The 26,800-nt window shown below is 36.2% G+C and overlaps 2 protein-coding genes across 2 annotated transcripts; one reads left to right on the forward strand and one right to left on the reverse strand.

Annotated features, from left to right (window-relative positions):
* Nucleotides 1-848: 848 nt before the first annotated feature.
* On the reverse strand, nt 849-6,023 carry LOC123640631 (olfactory receptor 4K14). The gene is made up of 3 exons (XM_045555220.1): nt 5,854-6,023; nt 2,459-2,460; nt 849-1,920 (listed from the first exon to the last, which is right to left on the reverse strand). The coding sequence occupies exon 3, from the start codon at nt 1,895-1,897 to the stop codon at nt 965-967; it is 933 nt and encodes a 310-aa protein (XP_045411176.1). The 5' UTR covers nt 1,898-1,920; nt 2,459-2,460; nt 5,854-6,023; the 3' UTR covers nt 849-964.
* A 12,290-nt stretch (nt 6,024-18,313) lies between these two features.
* On the forward strand, nt 18,314-21,636 carry LOC123632079 (olfactory receptor 4K13-like). The gene is made up of 2 exons (XM_045542230.1): nt 18,314-18,891; nt 21,276-21,636. Exons 1-2 carry the CDS (start codon nt 18,314-18,316, stop codon nt 21,634-21,636), a joined length of 939 nt encoding a protein of 312 aa, XP_045398186.1.
* The last annotated feature ends 5,164 nt before the right edge of the window (nt 21,637-26,800 follow it).

Genomic DNA, 26,800 nt, shown 5'->3' on the forward strand with positions numbered 1-26,800 from the left:
ATATTGTAAACAAAGAGGCAAAATTGTCATTTGCAGATGACAAGATTACTGTATATCCTATAGAATTTCACTTAAATATGTTCAACAAAAGCATAATGTATGCATTGAAAGTGATGATAGTGGCTATCCTTAGTGGGTAGAGATGGAAAGGTCAGTGAGGGAGCGTTTGATGTACTGGCAATGTTTCTCAATCTAAGTGCTTGTTACAGGGTGTGTTTACCTAGTAAATTTGTATTGGGCTATACAGTTATTAATTGTGCATTCCTCCAAACATATGTAATTCTTCAGTGAAAAGTTTGACATATAAATGTTAGAAATGATAAGTAAACTGTTACTTATTTGAATAATAATGAAATAAGTTTTGCTAAGACCAAAACAAAAATAAGACAAGATAAGTTTTATTTTGGTAGCAATACTTTCTCCCACTTAATCCCTCCCACTATATGCCAGGCTGTTACATGTTTATAAGTGATCATGCCAAGTTTTCTGGAAAACAAGTTTCTTTCTCTATATAAAAGTGTTACAGAAATAAAAAAGAGAAGATTTTAAAACTTATTTTATAGGACTAATATAAGCTTTGTATCATCAAAAGAAAAAAAGAATGATAAAATAAAATTATAAAACAATGTCACTAATTACTATGGCTGATGCAAGAGTAATCATTTTTTTTTTTTACAAAATTAAGCCAATATTATATTAAAAATGTTTCTTGACCAAACGAAATTTATTCCAGGATGATTTATCCAAGAATGGTGCAACTTTACAGAATTTCTTAGTGTAATACTATATTAACAGACTGAAGAAGAAAAATTATATTATCATCTTAATGTATGCGTTTCTGTCCCTATACATCTTACAAATTATATCATTATAATGTCAGAAGGAAATACTCCAGCAAAATCATATTAAAGAAATGATATCCCCTGAATGAGTAGGAATATGTAGCATCATGGAAAGCTGGAATTCAGTGAAAAGTCACCTGTCGGATTCGCAGTTTCTTCATAGCTGCTTTCATCTCCTCATTTCTCAATGTGTAGATAAGGGGGTTCAAGAGCGGAGTAAAAATGGTATAAAACACAGACAGGAGCTTGTCCATAGAGAATCTGCTGAAAGGCCACACATAAATAAAAATGCAAGGCCCAAAGAACAGCGTGACTACCGTGATGTGTGCGGAGCACGTGGAGAGTGCTCTGGATGTGCCACCAGCAGCACGCTGTCGGACGGCGAGGAGGATGGCACCGTAGGAGACCAGGAGGAGCAGAAAGCAGCTCATGGAAAGCAGCCCACTGTCTGTGATCATAAGCACACCCAAGACGTAGGTGTCCATGCAGGCAAGTCTGATCACTAGAGGGAGGTCACAGAAGAAGCTGTCCACCTTATTGGGGCCACAGTAAGGTAAATTCACAGTAAAAGCTACTTGACTGATTGAGTGCACAAATCCAATGACCCATGAAAGCAACACCAGCCTGATGCAAGTCTGCCGACTCATTATAGTCACGTAATGCAAGGGTTTGTGTATGGCCACATATCTGTCATAGGCCATGGAAACCAGCAGCACCATCTCAGCCCCGCCAGTAAAGTGCAAGAAGAAGATCTGAGCCATACATCCTCCAAAGGAGATGAGTTTTCGATCACTAAGAAAATCCCTGATCATCTTGGGTGTGGCAAATGAGGCCAACCACATGTCCAGGAAAGATAGGTTTCCCAGCAGGAAGTACATAGGGGAGGAGTACAAGTGGGGGTCAGAAATTACAGTGACCACAATGAGGAGGTTACCCAGCATGATGGTGACATAGATCCCAGAGAAAAGTACGAAGAAAATATTTTGGAGATGTCTTGAAGTGCAGAGACCATGCAACACAAATTCTGACACCAAGGAATAATTCTGTAGGACCATTGTCTCAGGTTTCAAATTTTGCTCTGACTCTAAAGAAAATAAAATTCTGTCATTTGTGACAATGTGTATGCACCTGGAGGACATTATGTTAAGTGAAATAAGCCAGGCAGATCAAAGGATCTTACTTATGTGTGGAATTTGAAAAAGTCAAACTTACAGAACAGAGAGTAAATTGGTGGTTACCAGAGGCTGGGGAATGGGGGGATTAGGGAGGAGTTGGTCAAAGGACAAAGTTTTGGGTTAGACAGGAGGGATAAATTCAAGAGATCTATTGTATAGTATGTGCTTACAGCTAATAGTAATGCATTGTATACTTGAAAATTGATAAGAATAGATTTTAAATGTTCTCACCACAAAAAAATGGTAAGTATGTGAGGTAATGCATGTGTTAAGCAGCTTGATTTAGCCATTCCATAATGTATACGTCATCAAATGTGTATATATATATATATATATATATATCAAAACATCATGCAGTAAACCATAAATATATATAATTTTTATTTGTCAATTAGAAAGAGAGAGAGGAAGGAAGAAATGTAAGCAAAAGTGCTCATTAACTGCTGAGCACATGAAAATGATCAACTAATTATCTCAGTATAATTTTTAACTTGTAAGAGATAATCTAAAATATAGAAGATTCTAAACAAGTCCACACCATCATGTATGTTTGCCTTTTTCAGACTTCAGTGTTTCCTTAGGGGCCGTTAGTTGGACATTTTGGAAGACTTCAGCATAGGTGACAGTTGTAGGAACATTTTTTTCCTCCTTTCTATGGCTTTTGTTCATGTGAAAACATGGAATTAATCAAGTGCAGAATGTGAACCAAAAATCAAGAGGATTGAGAATTTGAAGATTTTTTGGAGATTTTTTTGTACGGTATCATGTTCTCCCCATCTGTGTTTATATCATTGCTCAATGCGTAATTAATTGTTCCTAAACATCAGACCAAAAAATTGAAATTAAAGTTTAATTTAAAAAACAATGGCACCATGTAAAACACAGAAAACTACATATATTTTATCAAGTCTCTCTTTCTCTTTCTCTCTCTCCATTTAGCCACACAAATACAAAACAAAATCTAGCAAAGGCATGCTGGTGGGTGGCTCTATCTATGTATCTAAACACCAATTACTGTGTCTCTCTCCTGAAGCCAAGAAAATAAATAAATTTTCTTCCTTGAGGATAAAATTTAAAGAAGAAAAATCACTTTAAACTAAAAAAGCATATTCTGGATATAAAGACCTATTTGGGGGTGATGTATAAATACAGGATAGTTCCCAAATCACGTACTCAAGTTATGTATGTTGTTTAGTAATTTTTAAAAGGTATCAGTATTGTGTTATATGTTGTAGAAAGGCATTTCTCATATTCTCAGATAATGTCTTTCAGAAAAATTTGATCTAAGCAGTAGCACAGTTACATAAAGTTTTAATTTAGACTCCTCTCCCTTGGACAGTGGGTGGGTGGGAGCTAGGCCCAGAAAAACAAAGCCACAAAATTTTTAATTTACAGTGTTAATCTCTGCCATCAGGGAGGACAACATGTAATTGTACACCGTGGGACCCTTTCCTTTAACCAGGCCTTCACAAACAATCTGAGTAATACCTGATCAGCAAATTTACAGATAACAGAAATCTGACAGGATTCACCTATAGAATTCTTCATTCAATAAGCTAGAAATATGGGCAGTAATCAGCAAATTAAAGAGAAAGAAAGGGAGAGACAGAAAGAGAAGAAAAAGAGGAACGTAGACTGATACTTATCAGGCTAACAGAGGTACAGAATAGTATCTCATTAATATATTTCTTTATAATTATTTTGCTTTTCATGTATTTATAATGAGAATATATTTTTACTTTTAGGATTTAATAGCAAGAAAAAGTTTTTTTCTCAAGAAAAAGGATCAGAAGTGTACGATATAATTTGTTGTAATGCTTTTGATTAAATGAACCAGAAGGAAGATCTGGTTCAGGGTATTTGTATCCTATTCTCCAATTAAAGTTCAACTCATGATATCACTTCCTAAAGAGCAATAGGTTGAGATTTCTCCCATGTTAAACCTGCCTAGAATCTTTCTTTTTTTTGAAACCATTTTATTAAGGTATAATTTACATGCCATAAATTCACAGATTTGAAGTGTTTATTCAATGATTTTTAGTTATTTTACCAAGTTATACAACTTGGTTATCTCCATAATGCTTGTTTTGGAATCTTGACAACCTCAAATCCTTCCAGGATGTCCCTTAGCAGTAGTCAGGCTGTCTTCTTCCTTACTCACTTGCTTACATGCACACTCACTCATTCAGACTGTATCTATACAACATTAACACAGTTTTGCATCTTCTGTAATTCACTATAGAACCCAATCAACATAGAGGAAAATACAACAATTAACATAAGTTTTATACAGTTCCTTCAACCCCACAAATTTTTACTATTGCTATTATCATTTTTCTAATTAGTTGTGTTTGGGTTTAAAAAGCCAGTGATCAAATTCATTTATAGATGTATTATTTATAAACTGACTACCTCTGGGAGGGTTTTAGGATGACTTGCAAAGAAAGAGATATTTTTCAGGACATCTCAGCAAAGACCAGAGCATAAAATCTATGCAATAATTTTTGGAAGTATTTTCATGGTTATAAATGAGTGATTGATAAATTCAGCATGTTATTAAAAAATGTAGCTCTGAGCTTCCAGATGAAGTAGGATAGGATGTATAGGTCCCATGGTTAGTTCTTCATGAGAAATAAATTGGAGCCTCATGTTTTTCACTAAGAGTAATATATTATATAAACCTTTTTATAAAGAACATAGAACAGAATTCTTCATGAGCAATTTCACAAAAGACGCATAACTGTCCTTTGTGTGAGCTTTTTTATATTGCTCTTTTATAAAATTGAGGAATATAATGTGAAAGAATAATTTTGTAAGGCTCCTACAGGGAAATAAAGTAACATATTATAGATGTGAAATATTCTAATAATGTGAACTTGATATAGTGGTAGAATTTTAAAATCTGTCTAGAGGAATTAATGGTTATTGTATCTGTTTTAGGCCACTCAGATCGCACTAGGCTTTTGTCAAGATAATGAAGACTCAAAATCCCCTTTGTTCCTCTTGAACTTATAAAATAAGACCATCATATTAAAACATTCAATTGCAACACTGATTTGGCAATGAGATGCTATCTATCTTTAGACTGGGATTTTAAATCTGAAACCAAATGCCCTCATGGGCACAATGGACACAAGCACAAATCAAGAACTCCCAATAAGTTTAGTTAGAGTGCCCTGATGCCCATCCTAGCATGCATATTGCAGGTCATATAGTTGTTCTTTCCTTGGTATTCTTTTCCTCTTTGTGCCCATGAAAAATTTCACATGTAAATCTAAAACATAATTATATCTAATTTAGTGTTTTATAAAGATTAAGTGAATGGAAAGTTGAAATAATCAAATGGAAAACTCAGGAAACAAATATGAAGAAACTTCTAATTTGCTATTGAGTCAAAGATATTCTAAAAATTGGTGATGGTTGCACCACTCTGTAAATATATTACAACCCACTGAATTGTGCACTTAAAATGAGTAAACTTTACGGTATGTAAATTATATTTCAATAATGCTCTTTTGAAAATGGATATTAAAAGAAATGTAATAAAATAGATTCAAACAGAATTCTGATTTCAGAGAACTTATGGATTGCAGAGGCTTTTAAAAATTATTAAATGACTGTAAATTTGTAATCAGGAAAAATGAGATTGATTGTATACAAACTAATGCTATATTTAAATTAAAATGCAAATACAACTAACAATGACAAAATTTAATTTTAACTGACAAGTTATTATGATGTACTTCAATGATTTATTGTACAAAATCATATAATAAATTAGTCTCTATTTGACTTATATCTTACACATGTTTATATATATATCAAAAGCTCTTTACTAACCTGTAGTTAAGATGCTCAGTGCTGACACTGAAGATCACCCAATTTGTATTTCACATCTGCTATACTTGAATGGAACTTTTGAAAACACATATTTTTATTCCAGAGATGACTTAATCATTTCTTTCTCCTACCTCTTAAAAATAACTCAAGAAAAGGATCATTTTAAGAAGCTAGAGAATTTCAGATCTGAGCCTTCCTTGGAGTTAAGATCTAAATATCTATATCCTGTCTCCTATCAATTAAGAATCCCTAATGATGGGCTATTCATGACCAACTGCCATAATGGAGGCTGGGGAATAAATTATTAAAGGGTGGAAATTTGTGGTAATAAATCATGTTCATTTCTCCAGGTGACAAAAGAAGAAAATTTTAAATATCTTCCAGATTATATAAACATAGCTACAATTATTTTACTAATTCAAGCAGAATAATATATACCATAATCCAGTTAATAGAGTATAAAATGTTTTTCCTTTAATCAAATTAACAAGTTACATACTAAAAATATACTAAAAATGTGTCAACCCTGCACATTAGTTTATGTAACTTTGAGCATAATGCTTTGGAGAAGACTTATTCCTGCTAGAAGCATAAGATCTACACTCATCAAAATATTTGCCTTCTTCAGATTTATATGATCAGGTATGATGAAATCTGGTGCCTGGGTTACTTTGTACATCATTTATAATTGATAGCCCACTTCTCAAAATCATTCAGTTATCACAGGATTCTTCTGCAAACGGGTCATACTGATGAAAAATATCCCAGAACATTCAGATGAATGATCATCACACTTGCAACTATTCACATGACATTCACTTCCATAATAGATGTATGAGCATAACCAAATTTATAAGGAATTTCACCACGAAGACAGTATTTGAATGTAGTAAAAAGTCTCAAGTACTATATTGGCATTAGATAATTGTGTTTCATTTAAAATGAGTCACAAAATCATTCTAAGCTCTGTTTCTCTATTTAAAACACACAGATAAGACTTCTGGAAGATGGCAGATGAGAAAAACCACCAGCCAGAGTGTCTCTGCAAGAAAGATAGATTTTAGATGAAAGGGAAAAAAATAAACAGGCAGACAAACATAGATTGGATGAGGATCAGAAGGAAGGGCGCCTGAAACTACAGGAGACTCCACGGGAAGAAGTTGCGGAGCAGAAGTGGAAGGAGAAAGGCATTGGCAGGGTCTAAACCCCAAGAGGCTTGGAGATCAGCAACAAGGGTAAATGGCGCGGTTAAATTTCCCCTCCCTTGCATCTCAGTCTGCTGGTGGGCTCCTGAGCCGCTGGAGAGACCTGCTAATGCCAGCCCAGAGATGGCTGCGGCAAGTAAGCAGTGAGCCTCTTGCAGACAGGGTACCTGGCTCCCAGCTCCCCCAGAATACCATACCTCCTGCCCACAGACCTGAGCCAATTGGCAGGTGCCATATGCTTCATTCTCCCCACCCCTCCCCTCCCCGCCGCTGCCAAGAGAGACAATTTAGCCACCACCCAGAGGCACTCACAAGGAACGGGACCTTTCCTTTTGGGGCCCTAGAGCTTACTGAGGGGTACTCAGATTGTGAGCTCCCTACCCGCCAGCCCTCCCAGGTGCTGCTTGCCTGGTGACTCCAGGAGAGCAGGGCAAATCCAGAGTCAAAGAGACATCGATCCAGCTTGGGCACCCCATGGGTGACTTGAGACCAGCACTCTTTTCCCTGGTAGGGTCAGGGATTGATCTCTGGGGCCCAGGGGACAGGCCTGCTGACCAGGTTCCATACACTCAGGTCTGGATCGCATTGCCCAGGGGCACAGAAAGGATATTTGTGAAAGAGCCTACTGAGTGTGTGTGCCTTCAGGGGCAGATCAGCGTGCTTGAGGGGTAACCTTCCTCCTACAGGAGGTCTGTGCTCCCAGCTCAGGCTGCGATCCTGGGCAGGGAACCTCCCCACTGGCATCACAGTCAGGGGAGATTGGCTGGTTTGAGATCCTGCCTGCTGGCAGAGGCCTGGGAGAAACTGCGGAATAGGGAAGGGTGGAAAGGAGCAAGGCCTGCTCCAGACTGCAGGTCTCAGACAGCCCCACCTCCCCACAAAGACTTTTCAGCTGAGTGGGGCCATTTTAGCCCCTCCCTGGCAGCTTTTCCCAGAAATAGAGAACAGATATTTGACCCCTGCTAACAGCATTTGTGAAGGTACAGGGCAGGCTCACCCAACCCAGCTCTGCCCAGCCTCATTCCTCCACCTGTCCCCAACTGAGGTGGAGAATAAGGACACACCTGGAAGTCCCAGGGCCCCACCCACCACTTGAGGCACTAGAGTGCCTCCCAGAGGAACAAGAGCTGGGTGCCAGACCCAAAAACAACACTGCAGCTTGCTCCTCACAGCAAGCGCCACCTACTAACAGGGAGGTCAATTTGGCACACCCTTTTACTGCATTTATTGACTCATCGTATGCGGTGTGGTCGACTCTCACCCACAAGCACCACCTATTGGCTCTGAGACTAAACTCGGCATATCATTATCTAAATGAAAATCTAAAGGTAAGAAGCAACAGCTGCTCTAGATGGGAAGAAATCAGCAAAAGAACTCTGGAAATGTGAAGAATCAAATGAAAGCACACCCCCAAAGGGGAACACCATCTCTTTAGCAATCAGTATCAACCAAATACAGAACACTAAAATGACAAAAGAAGAATTTCAAAAATGGATTGTAAGAAAACTCAATGATATGCAAGAAAAAATGGATAACTATCAAATAGAACCCCCTCCCCAAATCTGTTGTATTAGTTTGCTAGACTGTCATAACAAATTACCACAAACAATGAGGGTTAAAACAACAAATTTATTCTTTCACAGTTCTACAGAATAGAAGTCTGAAGTTAAGGTGTCCACAGGGCCATGTTCCCTCTGAAGTCTTTAGGGAAGAAACTTTCCCTGCCTCTTCCAGCTTCTGAAAGCCCCAGGAGTTCCTTGGCTTGTGCTGGTGTAACTCCAGTCACTACCTACCTGCATCTTCATGTGGCCTTTTTCTCTGTGTGTCCTTGTCTGTCTCTTGTAGACACTCTCATTGTATTTAGGGCCCACCGTAATTCAGTGTAATTTCATTTTTATCCTTACTTTATTTCTGTAAATACCCTATTTCCAAATTAGGTCACATTCTGAGGTTCTGGATGGACATGAACTTTGGGGGACACTATTCTACCCACTACATTTTTATTTAGACTTTCTATGGGTGTAGTTATATATTATGCATTATTTTGTGTCTGGTTTTTATCATTCAACACTATTTGTACATTTCATCACATTACTGCATGTAGTCATTTTCAAAACCCCACTAGCTGTGAGCCCGTGAATTTTAGAGTTGGAGAAGTCTACATTCCTTTTCTTTGTCTTGAGTGTCTAAGAGCAATAAATTAGCCTTTGCATATTTTCCTAGAGATTCTTTTACACAGCCTTCTGTTATATTATAAACTGTTTCCGGATTTGGGGGAAGAAGTTATTTACAAATGTGGTGTCCGGAATTTGGGTAATACTGTTAGATGTAGCATAGTGCTGTGAAGAGGTGTGAAGAGGTCCATGGATTCTGAAAACAGACTGAGTTTGAATTTCAGTTCTTTTGCTTGGTAGCTGTGGAAACTTGGGTAGGTTACAAATCCTCTCTGCCTAAATTCCCTTATATGTAAAATGGGATTAAGAATAGTTTAAGGTCATAAGATTATAACACTCAAAGACTTTAATAGACAGTCTAATTATTCGCTTAATTTCTCATCAGACTCTTAATTTTTGAATACTGTATTTTGGAAGCAGACTGAAGAATTGTTTTTGCCTGCCCCTTCTTTAGTAGCCTCAAATAATTTCTATTTTTCTCTAGACATATCCAGCTATCTGACCAATTATGCTCAATGTAAAATCTTTTGGGAGAATAACTGTGAGTAAAAGGTTACTTAAGCTCTTGCAAATTAAAATGATAAGAGGCATTACATATTTTTAGTTCCTTCTGAAATTTGAAAGTATCATTCATACTATTAGGGAAGTTAAGGACTTAGCATTTTGAACCGATGGTTAGGCCATAGATTTAAAACCATAAACAATGATTTTGACATCCAGATCAATTCCTGTTACTTTCTATCTGCTTCACTTTTTCAGAACAGTTTAATTCATAGTGGTGATTTAATGGGTTGTGCTGGCCACTGGAATTCTGAAATTAGCTGATGCAACTGGTAGAAGGAAATCTTTCAAAGTAATGTTAAAATTTGGCTTTGAATTATCAGCTTAGCGGTCTCTTTGGAAGGTATAGAATTTAGATCTGCCTATAGTTTGCCTATGGGGAGATTGGAAAGACTCTAGCCAGTTCTAGTAAATTTTCCAACTTCCTAACTCTTGGTTTCTTGTCTAAACCAAGGAAGAGAAACACAGGGAAATTGTATTAATAGTCACTAGGTGGCGCCAAAGCTCCTTGTAAACTACTTGTTTCAGTCCCAGCTAAATCGTAACTTCAAATGGCGATTCACTTTCTTAGTTTTCCTGTATCAACCAAAGATGTACGCCCACCTATTGGAACACTTAGTTGGGCACAGACGAGGGTAACTCTAAAGTTCACGTGCCTCTAGAGCAGAGAACCGTGACAGCAGAAGAGTTTGAGGTATGTTTCTAAATCTGCCCCTAGAAGGCAGAGGTTTGGAGCTGTGGGCCTCTAGGCTACTCTGAAAGAGCAACACCATAAAATAGCGAGGACCTCGTGGTCAGTTTCTTTTCCAAATCTCGATAATCTATAAATCAAGACGCAGAGCAAGTGAAGGGTGGAAGGAGGGCAGAGTTTGTACTTGTTACTAGGGTAAGAGTTTCCGTATTATACGCTGATGGTAGGCAGCATGTTGGAAGAGGGAAAAAATTATTTCCTTTAATAACAACAGTTCACAAATTTCACATGACAATGGGAGCAGGATAGATTGTTTTAAAAATAATCGTATTGAGAAAATTAGCTAACACTTTGAGGAAAAACATCGAGTAGTTAGAAGATCTTTTCTGAGTTGGCATAAGAGTATATAGAAATAATTTGTAAATAGTTTATATCACAAATTTGTGACAATTTGTTCAATAAACTTTCAGTCATGTTAGCCAATCGGTAATACTATTGTAAAAACAAGACTCTAGATTATTCTGAACATACAAAGCATTTTCATGATATATGCTCAGAGAAGAGATAACTCTAGTCAGACATAATTCAACCTGCATATACAATGTTTTATCCATAAAATTGGTTGCTCAGTATAGAAAAAGCTAAGGCTACTAGGAGATGGCCTTAGTGTAGAAAAGTATCTAGTGGCATGCTAGTGTCCTAGTGCTCAACGCTTTATCATCTGTCTCAGGAATGGCTCTTCCGGATCCCAGCTACAACACAGCCAATAAAGGTCATATGATTATGTTTTGGATTTGTGCTGAAGTTGAAAGACAGTGGGCATCTCCTCCCATAACTAGTTACTATAAATGTCCTTTTGCCTTTTATTCAATTCCAGGCCTAGCTGCCTGATTGTAAAGAGAAATATCCCTAACAGAGCTGAAAAGGTGGAGGTAAACTTGGAACAGAAGCAGTACAATGTACAAGTCTGGGCAGGCGTGGTCTATGCTTACTTTTGTTTTTCTTCCTATCTTTTCAACTTTAGTATCACATAGTTTTGAATACCCAGGAGTGTCCTATGTCTTCTGTTAAATGATCAGACTGCATGTGAGCTACCTCTCTACTTTACCTCTTACCATCAAATCCCATGCCCAGCTCAATGAAATTATGTATAGTTTCTCCAATGTGTCGTTTTCATGCTTTCATGCATTCCCACATACATTCCTTTATTTGGAATGCCTTTCTCCTTCATCTAGCTGATGCTCACTCTAAGCGCCTCCTCCTGAAAACCTTCACACCTTGTACTTCTCTAGATGCCCTCTGCCCTGCCATAGCACCCTTGCATCATGTGACAAAGCTGTTGGTGCACAACACAATAGAAAATTTAGTCTGGTCTCTCCATCCATAGACTTAGTTTCCTGAAGCCCTGGCTATATATTCTGGTGCTCTGTAGGCTCACAAAACATGTGAAGAATGGTTGGATGCACTGTGCCTGTGGATTGAAAAATATGTGGAATATCATACAATGAATACCCACATTTAAAAAGGACGACTTATGGAGGAATCTCACAGATATTATAAGTGAAAAATACAGTTAAAATAGTGAATACTACATAATTTGATTTACATAGAGTTCAAGAACAGGCAAAACTAATAAATGATGATAGAACAATCATAGCTGCCCAGTTGTCTCAGCCCTCTTTCCAGAGTCTATTTCCCCCATATACGTAATGTTAGTTGGACTTCTATATTTTGATCTGGGTTGTGTTTATGCTAGTAGATACATATATAAAAAATCATTTAACTGTACACATAAGATTTGGAATCTTTGCATACTTTGCACAAAATCATTTTGCACAACTTGTATGTCATACCTCTTAAAACAGAAACATATAAATGGTTAATAGGAATAAATTAAATATCATTTTTTTACAGTATTCTTTGACAAAGAATCTGCTGTGAAGATTATAATGCTTGACAAAACAAGAAGGCAGTCTGTTTCTAGAATAATGAAGCAGAATGAAAATCTTGACTGATAAGTATATTGGAGATACCCAAAGGCTCTCTCAGAAATAAATTTTATTTGGGGGACATAAACAGGGATTCAGTCTGTAACTGGCTGTGTTGAAAAGAGTGAAATTTGCTTATAAATGCCACTTTAATCATATTGATATCATAATCTATAAGAAATCTTTCAAATATCTCCTCATACAATATAAATAAGCATACATTGGAATTATATCAAAAATTCAGTAATTTATTTTCAAAAACATAAAATAAATCAAAGAAAAAAAAAGAAATGAAATAATCTTTTCCTGTGTATGAATGGTGGGTTAATGCATGTTGATATTATCATTTATCTTTTACCTTCTACATATTTTGTAAACAATAAAATATTGTATCTTTTTAATATTTAATAAAAACAAATTTGTGTTGGGAATTGAGATGATTTTATCTCCTGATATAAGGAGAGAAAGAAATATAACCAGAGGTATTCCCAGATGAAAATACGTATTTGTGGTCAGCCACTGTAGGAGAGAAAAATAGAACTAGGAAATGGAAGATGATTCCATTTCACAACCCCCTTTAACAGGTATGCTATTTTCTTAAAAGAGTCTACATTATGAGTGTGTAAGTAATCAATGAATAAAGTTACCAATTCAGAGACAACAACAAAGTAATTTTGGACCCTATAGACCATGTTTTCCACTGAAATAACAACACAATTGGACAAAATAGTTGGTTGCATAGGTCATTTGTTGACATAATAAATATAGGCAGTCAATTGTGAGAAACAAGAATTTAGTCTCCTATTCTTTGCCATAGGAGAGATCAAACAATTAAGAATAGCAAATTTCTTTCATTTTAACCATGAACTATTCTGGCACGATGCAGTTCCAACAGAGCTCCCAAATCCAAGAGGATTAATTACAGAGGAAAATTACAAAGGGAAAGTCAAATATCAGACGGATGTGACTCTTAGGAGTTAGTTGTTTCCAATATTTTCAATTAAATTGGTATGCTTGGTCTTTATTTAGGTGATATGGTTAAAGAAAGAGATGCTTATGACCACAAACATTCCTAAGGAATTTTCTATAATAAAGTGAAATATAATACAATCAATCTTATCTCTATATTATGCTTCTAAATTCTTGCCTTGGACACTTGAAAATTCAATGTCATCTACTTTTTAAACAGACATTCAGCTTTTATATCCACGTCTATGCATGGAAACACGGGTATTTTGTTTGGTTGGTAATACCTTATTTTTGTTTCTTCTTTATGATGGAAAGCTAATGAGAGATTCCAAAAACTCTAACTTGCCAGCTGCCTTTAATTGCTGAGGGAATTAATTTGCAAGATGCAAAGTTTTCCCAGGGTCATTAACTGACTTTTTCCTCATTTCTTATCCAGCTTCGTAATGAAAGGGATTGCTCCATTACTAGAACTGGAACATAAAGAAGACCGAAGAAAGTGGACCCAAGTGAAAAAATCCTAAAACAATCTCAGTGACTTCCAAAGCAAGCAAGAGGTATGGAGGAAAAAAACCTGAAATATTTTTATGTTAGTATTTTATTAAATAAAATATTTTACATTTTTTCTGATTTCAAAAATAAAACGTGTTTATTGCAGAATATTTGTGAGATACCAAGAGGTATAGAACAATATGAGATGTAATTTTACCATCCAAAACAAATAACTAAAATACTGTGATGTGCACGACCTCAAGCTAGTTTTCTCCTGAAACCAAACCATTATTTTCACTTATTCAAACATCATTTGTATATTTTCTTAAGCATTTTTATCTTTCTTTAGCTGATTATTTTTATATAAGGCTCTTGAAATTTTCATTATTGTTGTATAAGAATTTGATGCTAAGGACATAATATATGTGGCTGTTTTCACCTCTTCAGCTTTTGCTCTTTGCAATTTTGTTTGTTTTTGAGATAATGGAGATGTTGCTCATTTTTACTGAATAAAATCTATTAATCTTAATTTCATGATTTCCAGACATATCATGATTCTTTAAAAAGTTTCACTAACCCAATATTATAAAATACAACAAACTATTTATATTCACCTATATATTTCTAGTTCTTTTAGCTTTTGAATTATCATTTAAATATTCAAAGCATTTTTAACTCTCCAAAAGCTAAGCAGTCATGTTTTGAAATAACTTCCCAATGATTTGAAAGTTACCTTTATTCTAAACATCACATTTTTAATATGTGACTTTGTTTCTGAACCCTCAGATTTCTATTTGTCATTCTATCTATTCTTATGAAAGTCAGGGATCATGTCAATTACTCCTTTTTTATAGAACATCTTAATATCAGCTCTGTCTCCTTTATTGTTGTTCTTTCCAGTAATTTTCTTAGTAATTCTCAGATGATATTTTAGAAGGGATGGAGAGAAAAACATCTTCCTGCCTTCCTGGTAAAAGTGCTTTGCCAAAGCTGATATATGTTGAAGAGATATCTGTGCTCTTGTAAGTATTGCAGCTCCATACATAATAGCCAAGAGATGGAATCAACATAAGTGTCCATCAGTGGATGAATGGATAAAGAAAATGTGGTATATATACACAATGGAATACTATTCAGCTATAAAAATTAATAAAATCCTGTTATTTGTGGTAATATGGATGAACCTGGAGGACATAATCTTAAGTGAAATAAGCCAGGCACAGAAAGACAAATATCACATGATCTTACTTACATGTGCAATCTAAAAACGTTGACCCTGTAGAAGTAGAGAGTACAATGGTACCAGAGGCTGCGGAGGGAATGGAGGAGAGGGATGGGTAGAGGTTGGTCAACAGGTACAAAGGTACAGTTAGGCAAAATAAGTTCTGGTGTCTTATTACATACTAGGATGACTGTAGCTCTTAACAACATATTATATATTTCAAGATAGCTAGAAAAGTGGATCTTGAAAGTTATCATCACAAAGAAATGACAAAGGTTTGAGATGATGAACATATTAACTATCCTGATTTGAATATTATGCAATGTATACATGTAATGAAATATCACAGTGTACCCTATAAACATGTATAATTATTATATGTCAATTATAAATAAACAAAATTTTTAAATCAGTACATGACTTAGAATATATTTGAATCAAGACTATCTGTAGTAGATTTCCAAATCAATAGTCATGAACCTGAGTTTTTAGAGCTGCTGCAACACTAAATATTTTAGGGAGTAGATGATGAACCAGCACAGCTAGTTACCATGACAAACCTCAAGTTATTTACACATCATTTTTAAAATTCTTTTACTGCTATATGTAAAGTAAGTGATTCTCTGATTTGAAGTTCTTGGTAGCTAAATGCCAACTACATATTTAGAGGCATTTATCCAGGGCTAGAATCTAATTTAACCAAATTAAATGTTATAGATATTAAATTTATAAAAATTAGAATCTGTCTTAAACCCTATTAATACCAGAGATAAGCACTGCTAACAGTTTGATGACTTTATGGTTCTCCTAGATTTTTATGAAATTTATATGCATATGTGCATAATTTTTCATTAAATGTTATAATCTAAAATCTAAAATGCATATTATATCATACATTTTTATATCAGCAATAGAGGTTTCTATTTTTAAATCATTTACTTAATGATGGACTTCTGGGATGCTTTCTAATATTTGGTTATTTGAACAATGAGCATTATTGTTCATTTTTATTTGAAACTTCATTTTAGAAGTGGAAGTTCTTTGTTCAACTGTTGCAAAACTTTTAAATATTGGATGAAGTGCTTTATTTCCCCTCCAAATATTGTGCCATTGTTCAAAAAGTAGTCTATGAGACTTCTTATACCCGTATCTCACATCCTCACCAAAACTGAATTTATATTTTAAGGTGATAAAGTTGTGTATTTTGTTATTTTAACTTTATTTTTTTAATTGTAAATAAGGTTAAGCACTTCTATCTTTACAGATATTTTCATTTCTACTTCTGTGAATTGACAATCCATAGGACTTCCACACTTTTCCATTGTTTCTTTTTTATGAAAATTAAGTATATTTATTTGTTATTACTATTTTAAAAGGTGAGGCATATCATTCATATTCTTTTTTATTTCATGAACTGGCTTTATGACTTTATTTTCTTTTCTTTCTTTCTTTATTTATTTTATTATTATTTCAGCATATTGTGGGGGTACAAAAGCTTAGGTTATGTATATTGCCCTTGCCCCCTGCCCAAGTCAGAGCTTCAAACGTGTCCATCCCCTAGACAGTGCACACTGCACTCATTATGCATGTATACACCCATCGCCTCCCCCCCCATATGCCCGACACCCAATTAATGTTATTCCTGAATGCGCTCTTAGGTGATGATCAGTGAAACCAATTTGATGGTGAGTACATGTGGTGCTTATTTTTCCATTCTTGGGATACTTCACTTAGTAGAATGGGTTGCAACTCTATCCAGGAGAACATAAGAGATTCTATATCCCCATTGTTTCTTTAACCTTTTCTTACTTAGTGCTAAATGTTATTTATAAATCAAGGTTACCATCTCTTTGCTTCATGTGTGGAAAATATAGTCTCATCTTTTTCTTGTGTTTACTGTTTCTTATTTTTTCATTTCCATAGCCAAATATATGAGTCTTTATCTTCATGGATTCTAGTTTTATGTCTAGTATATTTTTTTATCACTGTATTATGTTAAAACAATATTTAACCATGTTTGCTTTTACTAATATCATAGTTTTGTCTTTGCAGATGTAAATCTTTTATGTCTCTGAAATTTATTTTCTTATGAGAAGTGAGGTTGGGATGTGATTCCCTCCTCCACCAATTGCTAGTTAATTTCTCTGTTTTAACATAATAGAGTGATAAAAAATATTCTAGGCATAAAACTAGAATCCATGAAGACTAGGCATTACACATGGGTATGCTTTACCCATCTAGAACAACACGGAGATGTTCCCTGTAGATCCCTGTGTGTCTATGAGAGTTCTGTGTTTATAATATCCATATAAATTATGTGAATGGTTTTAGAAATCTGATTGGACGCTCGGCTACTTGTTAGAGAAAGTAAGTTCAGTGAGGTAGTAGGAAGCCAGCAGCAAACATTCATTATTATCTCTGAGCACTGTATCTCCCAATATACTAAATGCATAGGCCCAAATGTAAAGTCTGTGCCTATGGGACAGATATTTGGACCCTTCTTCCACCTTAGGGAAAAAGAAGGTGAGAGACCATTTCAACTTCAACAACCATAGGTTCATGTATCTAAAAGATTTCTTGTGTTTATCATCTCTGCTTATCTGACTTTCAGCAGTAACTACATAAGCGACTCCTAGATTGTCAGTGTTCCATATTCCATGTAATTAATTTCATTTTTCTTAGTCCTTCTCAATTAGAAAACCATTTGGCTTCTCCTTCAATTACATGTCCTTTACTATTTTGGAGTCTAGACATAGATTTCAAGATGGAAGGGCCCTCTTCTTGCTTATAGAGGACCAGTACATTTGTTTCTCAAATTCTAAAAAGGTGGCAGGGAAGTTCCACATCCTGTTACCAACTGAGATATTTATCTTTTCCAAGATTAGCATAGATATGAGTTATATACTGATGGCTTCAATTTACTTCAAACACATTGATTTATGGCAGATATTCTTCATAATCTTTACTGAGAAAGTATGCCTACTTTTTAAATTTTTTTGGATTTATTGTTGTTTAATATTTTTGATACTTTTTGCATATTTCAGTGGCTATTAGGAAGCAGAGTTGAGCAAAAATGTATTTCATCTCTCAATTTTGTCTTACAGAATTTAATCTATTTTTATTTTGTTTTAGGTAATATATGTCAACAGCCAAACAAATGGAAAAACGAAATCACTCCATGGTGTCTGAGTTTATTTTATTGGGACTCACGGAGTCTCACGAGTTACAAATTTTATTTTTCTTATTTTTTTCCATTATCTACATATCCATCATGTTAGGTAACCTCATCATTATCTTTGTAGTGAAATTGGACCTTCAATTGCATTCTCCCATGTACTTCCTACTAGCCAATCTCTCCTTTATTGATATGTCCCTGGCCTCCTTTGCTACTCCTAAGATGATTTATGACTTAATTAGTGAATATAAGACCATCTCCTATGAGGGCTGCATGACTCAGATGTTTTTCCTTCACCTTTTAGGTGGAAGTGAGATGATGTTGCTTGTAGCTATGGCAATTGATAGATACTTTGCTATATGCAAACCCCTCCGTTACCAACACATTATGGGCCACCGTGTTTGCATCAGACTTGCACTTCTCTCCTGGACCACTGGATTTGTGCACACTATGAGTCAAATGGTTTTCACAGTGACTTTGCCATTCTGTGGTCCCAATGTTGTGGATAGCTTTTTTTGTGATCTGCCTCGAGTGATCAAACTTGCCTGCACCGACACTTACATCCTGGAACTATTTTTTTTTTTTTTTCTCTGAAGAAGAACCTGGATTTAATTTTCTTCATGTTTTTAGTTGGCTTCCTAAGGGAATTGGTATTTTCCTATTGTTCTACCATACACATTCTTTTCTTATCCTTATAAGCATTATATATATATTTTTTTTTTATTTCAGCTCATCATGGGGGTACATAAGTTTAGGTTATATACATTTTCCATGTCCCACCCATCCCCCCTAGTCAGAGTCCCAAGCACGTCCGTTCTCATTCTCCAGACAGTGCACCTGGCACTCATCATGTAGTCATACCTCCATCCCCTCCCCCCCCACCTCCCAGGGTCTGCACCTTCAAGCATGACCATTCCCCAGAGGGTGTGCAACGCACTCATCATGTAGGCATACACCCATCCCCTCCCCCCACCCCCTATCCCAGTCTGATATCCAATTGGTATCCTTCCCTGATGTACATTTAGGTGATGATCAGGGAAACCAGTTTTCTGGTGAGTACATGTGATGCTTGTTTTTCCATTCTTTGGATACTTCACTTAGTATAATGGGTTCCAGCTCTCTCCAGGAGAACCAAAGAGATGTCGTATCATTGTTATTTCTTATAGCTGAGTAGTACTCCATGGTATACATATACCACAGTTTACTAATCCATTCGTGGATTGATGGGCACTTGGGTTGTTTCCACATCCTTGCGATTGTAAATTGTGCTGCTATAAACATTCGGGTACAGGTGTCTTTGTTAAAGAATGACTTTTGTTCTTCTGGGTATATGCCCAATAATGGGATTGCTGGATCAAATGGTAGGTCTACTTGAATCTGTTGAAGGTATCTCCATATTGCTTTCCATAGGGGTTGCACTAGTTTGCATTCCCACCAGCAGTGTATGAGTGTTCCTGTCTCTCCGCATCCACGCCAACATGTGTTGTTTTGGGATTTTTTGATAAAGGCCATTCTCACCGGAGTTAAGTGGTATCTCATTGTGGTTTTGATTTGCATTTCCCTGATGATTAGGGATGTTGAGCATTTTTTGATATGTTTTTTGGCCATTCTTATGTCTTCTTTTGAAAAATTTCTATTCATGTCCTTTGCCCATTTTTTGATAGGATTGTTTGATTTTTTCTTGCTGATTTTCCTGAGTTCTAAATAGATTCTTGTTATCAGTCTTTTATCTGATGTGTAGTATGCGAAAATTTTTTCCCATTCTGTAGGCTGTCTGTTTATTTTCATGACTGTTTCTTTGGCTGTGCAGAAGCTTTTTAATTTAATCAGGTCCCAGTCGTTTATTTTTGTTGTTGCTGCGATTGCCTTAGGGGTTTTCTTCATAAATTCTTTGCCTAGACCAATGTCTGTAAGAGTCTTTCCTACATTTTCTTCTAGAATTCTAATTTTTTCCCATTTAAGGTTTAAATCTGTTATCCACCGTGATTTGATTTTTGTGAGAGGTGAAATCTGTGGGTCCTGTTTCAGTCTTCTACATGTGGCTATCCAGTTTTCCCAGCACCATTTATTGAATAGGGACTCTTGTCCCCAGAGTATGTTTTTGTCTATTTTGTCAAAGATTAGATAGTTATATGAGGATGGTTTTATATTTGGGTTTTCTGTTCTGTTCCACTGGTCTGTGTCCCTGCCCTTGTGCCAATACCAAGCAGTTTTAAGAACCACAGCTTTGTAGTATAGTTTGAAGTCTGGCAAATCAATACCTCCCATTTTGTTTTTATTGCTTAAGATTGCTTTTGCTATACGGGGTCTTCTCTGATTCCATACAAAGTGTATAATTATTTTTTCTAAATCTGTGAAAAATGATGTTGGTATTTTAATAGGAATTGCATTGAATCTATAGATTACTTTGGGTAGTATAGACATTTTAACGATGTTAATTCTTCCAATCCATGAGCATGGTATGGATTTCCACTTATTTACGTGTTCTGCAATTTCCTTCCTTAGCGTTTCATAGTTCTCTTTATAGAGGTCCTTTACCTCTTTAGTTAAATATATTCCTAGATATTTTATTTTCTTTGTTGCTATTTTGAAAGGTATTGAGTCCTTAATTTGGTTCTCCGATTGAATGGTATTGGCATATATGAATGCCTCTGATTTGTGTGTATTGACTTTGTAACCTGAGACATTACTGAATTCGTTAATTAATTCCAGGAGTCTCTTGCCGAGCTCTGAACGCTTTCCCCTGGCGCCTGCGACCGACGGACGCGCGGTGGCCATTTCGGTTCCCACAGCTAAGCGGAAAGGACCTTGAACTCTGGCAGGCCTCCGCGGTGCCGGAGCCCTATCTCTTAAAGGGACAGACGCGGACCTGCACCGAGGCGAGGGGCCGCGAGCGTGAAATATTAAAGCGGGACTTTTTTGCTTTTCTCTTCCCGTACGGCAGCATCCTGGAACTATTAGTCATTGCAAACAGTGGAATACTCTCTCTGTTCTGTTTCATCTTTCTGTTCATATCCTATGGCGTCATTCTGATTACTGTCCAGCGTCACTCCTCCAGGGGGTCTTCCAAGGCATTGTCTACTCTTTCAGCCCACATTACAGTGGTGGTACTGTTCTTTGGACCTTGCATCTTTATCTACATATGGCCATTCAGCAGTGTCTCCACTGATAAACTGCTCTCTGTGTTTTACACAATTTTTACTCCTCTTTTAAATCCAATCATCTACGCATTCAGGAATAAAGACATGAAGAAAGCATTAAGAAAAATAAAGATCAAGCATGTGAGCTCCAGATCAACCTTTTAACTGAAATATTATAATCATTAAAAGCATCATAATTTTTATTATCACCATCAACATCATCAAGACATCGAGGTGTATGATTTTGTACCAAACATAGGCCACATTTTGGGAAATGACAATCCTTCCGTACATAAGCATATGTGCAATAAAACATCCTGACTTTTCCTCTAAGTACAAACTATCCCAATATAACATTTTCGTATGTTGTAATTTTATGTTTGTCTATAAATTATATTTTAAATATCATTTATTGAGTTCTATTCACATATAAGGCACTTTGCATGAATTTTCTTCTATCTTCACAACAATGAAAATAGAGGATGTTACTTCTATATTATCAACAGGAAACAAAACTGAGCATTAGGAAATTTTACAGACTTGCCACAGAAGTTTTAAGTACTAGACCCAGAATCAGATCATATACCTAACTACAAAATATATGCTTTTCAAACTAAAAATATTTTTCTATGTACATTTTAATAACATTTATAAATTTTTATTTTCTGTATTCTTCTTACAGATCATAGTTTCCAATGAGTAAATCTTTCCGAGTAGAGAATGAGATAGTTTTCCATTACTCTGAAAGTAAAAACAGTTATTAAGACTTTCAGTTTCTTTTTGCCTCTGATTTAACAGAAAAGAACTTATTAAATGAGCTAAAATAATTGATGCCAATTATCAAAGTGTACTAGGATTGTTGTTATACAATAGGGTAGTGAAGATCATGTCTAAAACCCAAGTGATATGCTGTCGTACCTCATAGTATTTGCATATCAAGTAATAAAAGTAAGTGAAAATTACATAACTCAGGAAAAATAAAAATTTGATTCATTCCACTAAGTAAAGAATCACTATCATCAGAGATCTGAATGAAGATAAAGAAGAACACAATAACCACTAAAAGAAGGCAGCCGTGAATATTGAGTTTCACAATCCATTAGTAAAATGATGATTATAAAACTAAGAATGTCTTTTCCTAAGCTATATTCGTTCACAAATTTCCAGTTTCTTTTTTTCTTTTGTTTTTCCTTTTCAAGGAGATGGTGATTAATAACTTTACAGTTTAGTCTCTAAGTTACAGAATATTTATGTGAAATTATGACCCAATTAGAAACGATATCAGTGCCACACAGAAATGGATATAGTAACCAATGGGAATTTTTTTTTATTTCAGCATATTATGGGGGTACAAAAGTTTAGGTTACGTATATTGCCCTTGTCCTCCCTCCCCCAAGCCCCGAGTCAGTGCTTCAAGCGTGTCCATCCCCCAGATGGTGCACATCGCACTCATTATGTATGTATACACCCATCTCCTCCTCCCCCCTCCCATCTCCTGGACACCCAATTAATGTTATCCCTACTTGTGCACTTAGGTGTTGATCAGTGAAACCAATTTGATGGTGAGTACATGTGGTGCTTATTTTTCCGTTCTTGGGATACTTCACTTAGTAGAATGGGTTGCAGCTCTATCCAGGAAAATACAAGAGGTGCTTTATCACCATAGTTTCTTATAGTTGAGTAGTACTCCATGGTATGCATATACCACATTTTATTAATCCACACATGTATTGATGAGCACTTGGATTGTTTCCACATCTTTGCAACTGTGAATTGTGCTGCTATAAACATTCGAGTGCAGATGTCTTTTTTATAGAATGTCTTTTGTTCTTTCGAGTAGATGCCCAATAATGGGATTGCTAGATCAAATGGTAGGTCTACTTGTATCTGTTGAAGGTATCTCCATATTGCTTTCCACAGAGGTTGCACTAGTTTGCCATCCCACTAGCAGTGTATGAGTGCTCCTATCTCTCTGCATCCATGCCAATATTTATTGTTTTGGGACTTTTTGATAAAGGCCATTCTCACTGGAGATAAGTGATATCTCATTGTGGTTTTAATTTGCATTTCCCTGATGATTAGAGATGTTGAGCATTTTTTCATATGTTTGTTGGCCATTGTTCGGCCTTCTTTTGAAAAGTTTCTGTTCATGTCATTTGCCCACTTTTTGATAGGGTTGTTTGATTTTTTCTTGCTAATTTTCCTGAGTTCTAAATAGATTCTAGTTGTCAGCCCTTTATCGGATGTGTAGCATGTGAAAATTTTATCCCATTCTGTAGGTTGTCTGTTTGCTCTCGTGATAATTTCTTTGGCTGTGCAGAAGCTTTTTAATTTGATCAGGTCCCATTTATTTATTTTTGTTGTTTCTGTGATTGCCTTTGGGGTCTTGTTCATAAATTCTTTGCCTAGGCCAATGACATTGACCTGTGGAACAGAACTGAGAACCCAGACATAAAACCATCCTCATATAGCCATCTAATCTTTGACAAAGCAGACAAAAACAGACACTGGGGAAAAGAATCCTTATTCAATAAATGATGCTGGGAAAACTGGATAGCCACATGTAGAAGACTGAAACAGGACCCACACCTTTCACCTATCATAAAAATCAACTAACAGAGGGTAACATACTTAAACCTAAGGTGTGAAACTATTAGAATTCTAGAAGAAAATGTTGGAAAAACTCTTATAGCCAATGGGAATTTTTGTCTTTCCATTTGGAGGAAAGGATGAAGAGTCTCTTAACATGTATGCAGGGTAGATGCATCTTTAGACTGAAGGTATTGTCATTTTTTTCAAGTTTAAATAAAGGTAGATGGTGTGTATGGATGCTGAGTAGCTGGAAGGGGAATATTCTGAATCTTTGTCCATTGACTTTCAGCCCCATATTAGTTCTTCTATAGTCTCCTCTCTATGATAGAGAACTACAAGCTCATAAATCACATTTTCTAAACTCTTGCAAACTTATTCCTATGAGTTTCTACCAGTGAAAGACATTCATGTGATATTGGAAGGTGGAAAAAAGGGAGAAACCTTACATTTTTCTGCCTCTGCTTCTTGCAGTAGCCCACTGCTCCCAAAGTCATAGCCCTGCAGAGCAGAGCCTCTGGTCATCTCAGTTGGCTCTTTCTGGCATAAACTTCTGCTCCACAAGGAAGCTAGAGGATAGAGGTGATGAGAGAGTCCTACTATTCTCAGCCTGGCCTCTCTGAAGTAGAGCTTCTGCTCTAGGTGCTGGGTAGGGAGAGACAGTCTCAGTCCTCTCCTTGGAGTCTACAAGAAATGAAGCTTCTGCAACACTTACCCCTTGTGGTATAAAATCAAAGCCCTAGACTGAGAGCTGTGGGGAGGAGTCCTGTCTTCTTGCCTACACCTGGTTGGAGTAGAGCTTCCATATTATGAGACTAGGAGAGAAGTGCGAGGGGAGGTAATGGTCTTGGCTTAAAACCACAAGCCTGCTGTTCTTATCGAGATTTAATAGATTTTCTTGAATGAATGCTTCTCCATTTTCTGTATGCCCTAGGACAATTTCCTGAGACTATAAAACATTTTTTTTAGAAGTTTCTCTAGTCAGATTTTTTTGGTGGGGGAAGAGGTTCCACCAGGCTCCTCACTCTGCCATTCCAAAAGTCCCCACTTTTTATCTCAAAAGCATCTAATTCTGGCCGGGCGCGGTGGCCCACGCCTGTAATCCTAGCCCTCTGGGAGGCTGAGGCGGGTGGATCACTTGAGGTCAGGAGTTCGAGAACAGCCTGAGGGAGACCCCATCTCTAATAAAAATAGAAATAAATTATCTGGACAACTAAAAGTATATATAGAAAAAATTAGCTGGGCATGGTGGCGCATGCCTGTAGTCCCAGCTACTCAGGAGGCTGAGGCAGTAGGATTGCTTCAGCCCAGGAGTCTGAGGTTGCTGTGAGCTAGGCTGACACCACGGCACTCACTCTAGCCCAGGCAACAAAATGAGACTCTGTCTCAAAAAAAAAAAAAAAAAAGCATCTAATTCTGATGCAGAAAATCTTCAGACAGTATCTTGGAGCTCACCACTCTACTCTGTATGCACTGTCATCAGTGATGCAACTTTGTTTCCAAATTTTCACTATTCTACCTGATAATTTAACCATGCCCTCCTCTCCATCACCCTCCATGGCCTTAGGCTAATCTTTCATTATTCCTGATCTACATTGTTGGAACAATATAGTAATTTTTCCTTAGTGAAATTAACATGACCTTAGGCAAACTCAATTTCTTCATAGGCTCTATTTTATCACTTCAACAGTTGCCCGCTACCTATAGAATATATTCCAATTTGCTTTGATTGATATTTCAGACCCTTCAAAGTTATTATCCTAACCTTTCTGTCCTCATCAAAAACTTTCCCTTCTTCACCACCCCACCATTCTATGGTATACTTCAAAAATATACTAGATATTTTTTGTTGACATAATATGTCAAAATATTTTAGGCTTCCATGCCTTCCTAGATATCATTATCTCTGCCTAGAATTTTCTTCTAGCTTCTCTGTGCTTATTATTAAAGTCTATACTTATCATTAAAGGTGCAACTGCCTCTTTTGGGAGAGGTGGTTTCTTTTACAAGAAATTTGCAAACTCCACAAAACAGAGTTTGACTGATGTCAAACTTACATCATTACATTCAGCATTGCATTATTTGGGGTCAGTCTTCAATGACAAGACTTCGGGCTCCCTCGGGACAGGTTCCTGACATACAGTATGAGTTCAATAAAGGTTTGAGACTTTCTGAATCCAAATTTATCTTCAAGGCCACATTTTAGCCCCTTTGTAAATGACTTATGAATAGTTTCTTTATTTCTTAGAACAATATCTACACTATAAGTACTCCTGCTGCCAGAAAACAAATTTGAAGTTAAAACAGTTACATTTGTCCCCCAGTAAATTTAGAGGAAATCAAGGGAGAGTATATTCAACACCAGAAAGTTGAAGGACATTAGAGAATAGGAAGAAAATTCATCAAATCTACCAAAAATAAGATATTAAACTAGAGGTAAAGTGCATGATAAACACAATCCCTGCTACTAATGAATATATAGAAAAAGGAATATGAATTGAGAGTATTAAACATGTGGGACAGGGAAAGAATATTTCAACAATCACAGCTTTTTAGCCTAGCCAGTGTCTTAGGGTAAATATTTAAACAGGAAATAAAGAACTATTAATCTGGGCAATACAGGACCTGGTACAAAATATACCAGAATTATCAATATGATTAATTTTGTAAACATAATACCTTATGAAACAAGTATTTATTATAATGTGTTATGATAAAATGGGCAATTATTATGACACTA

The sequence above is a fragment of the Lemur catta genome, chromosome 1, assembly GCF_020740605.2.
Source record: "Lemur catta isolate mLemCat1 chromosome 1, mLemCat1.pri, whole genome shotgun sequence".
In the NCBI taxonomy this organism is placed as follows: Eukaryota; Metazoa; Chordata; class Mammalia; order Primates; family Lemuridae; genus Lemur; species Lemur catta.

Bases quoted from the DNA above. Each gene is read 5' to 3' on its own strand.
- LOC123640631 (XM_045555220.1), bottom strand. From the start codon at position 1,897: ATGGTCCTACAGAATTATTCCTTGGTGTCAGAATTTGTGTTGCATGGT.
- LOC123632079 (XM_045542230.1), top strand. From the start codon at position 18,314: ATGGAAAAACGAAATCACTCCATGGTGTCTGAGTTTATTTTATTGGGA. The intron at 18,892-21,275 runs CATCCTGGAACT...CCCGTACGGCAG, and splicing joins CTTGCCTGCACCGACACTTA to CATCCTGGAACTATTAGTCA.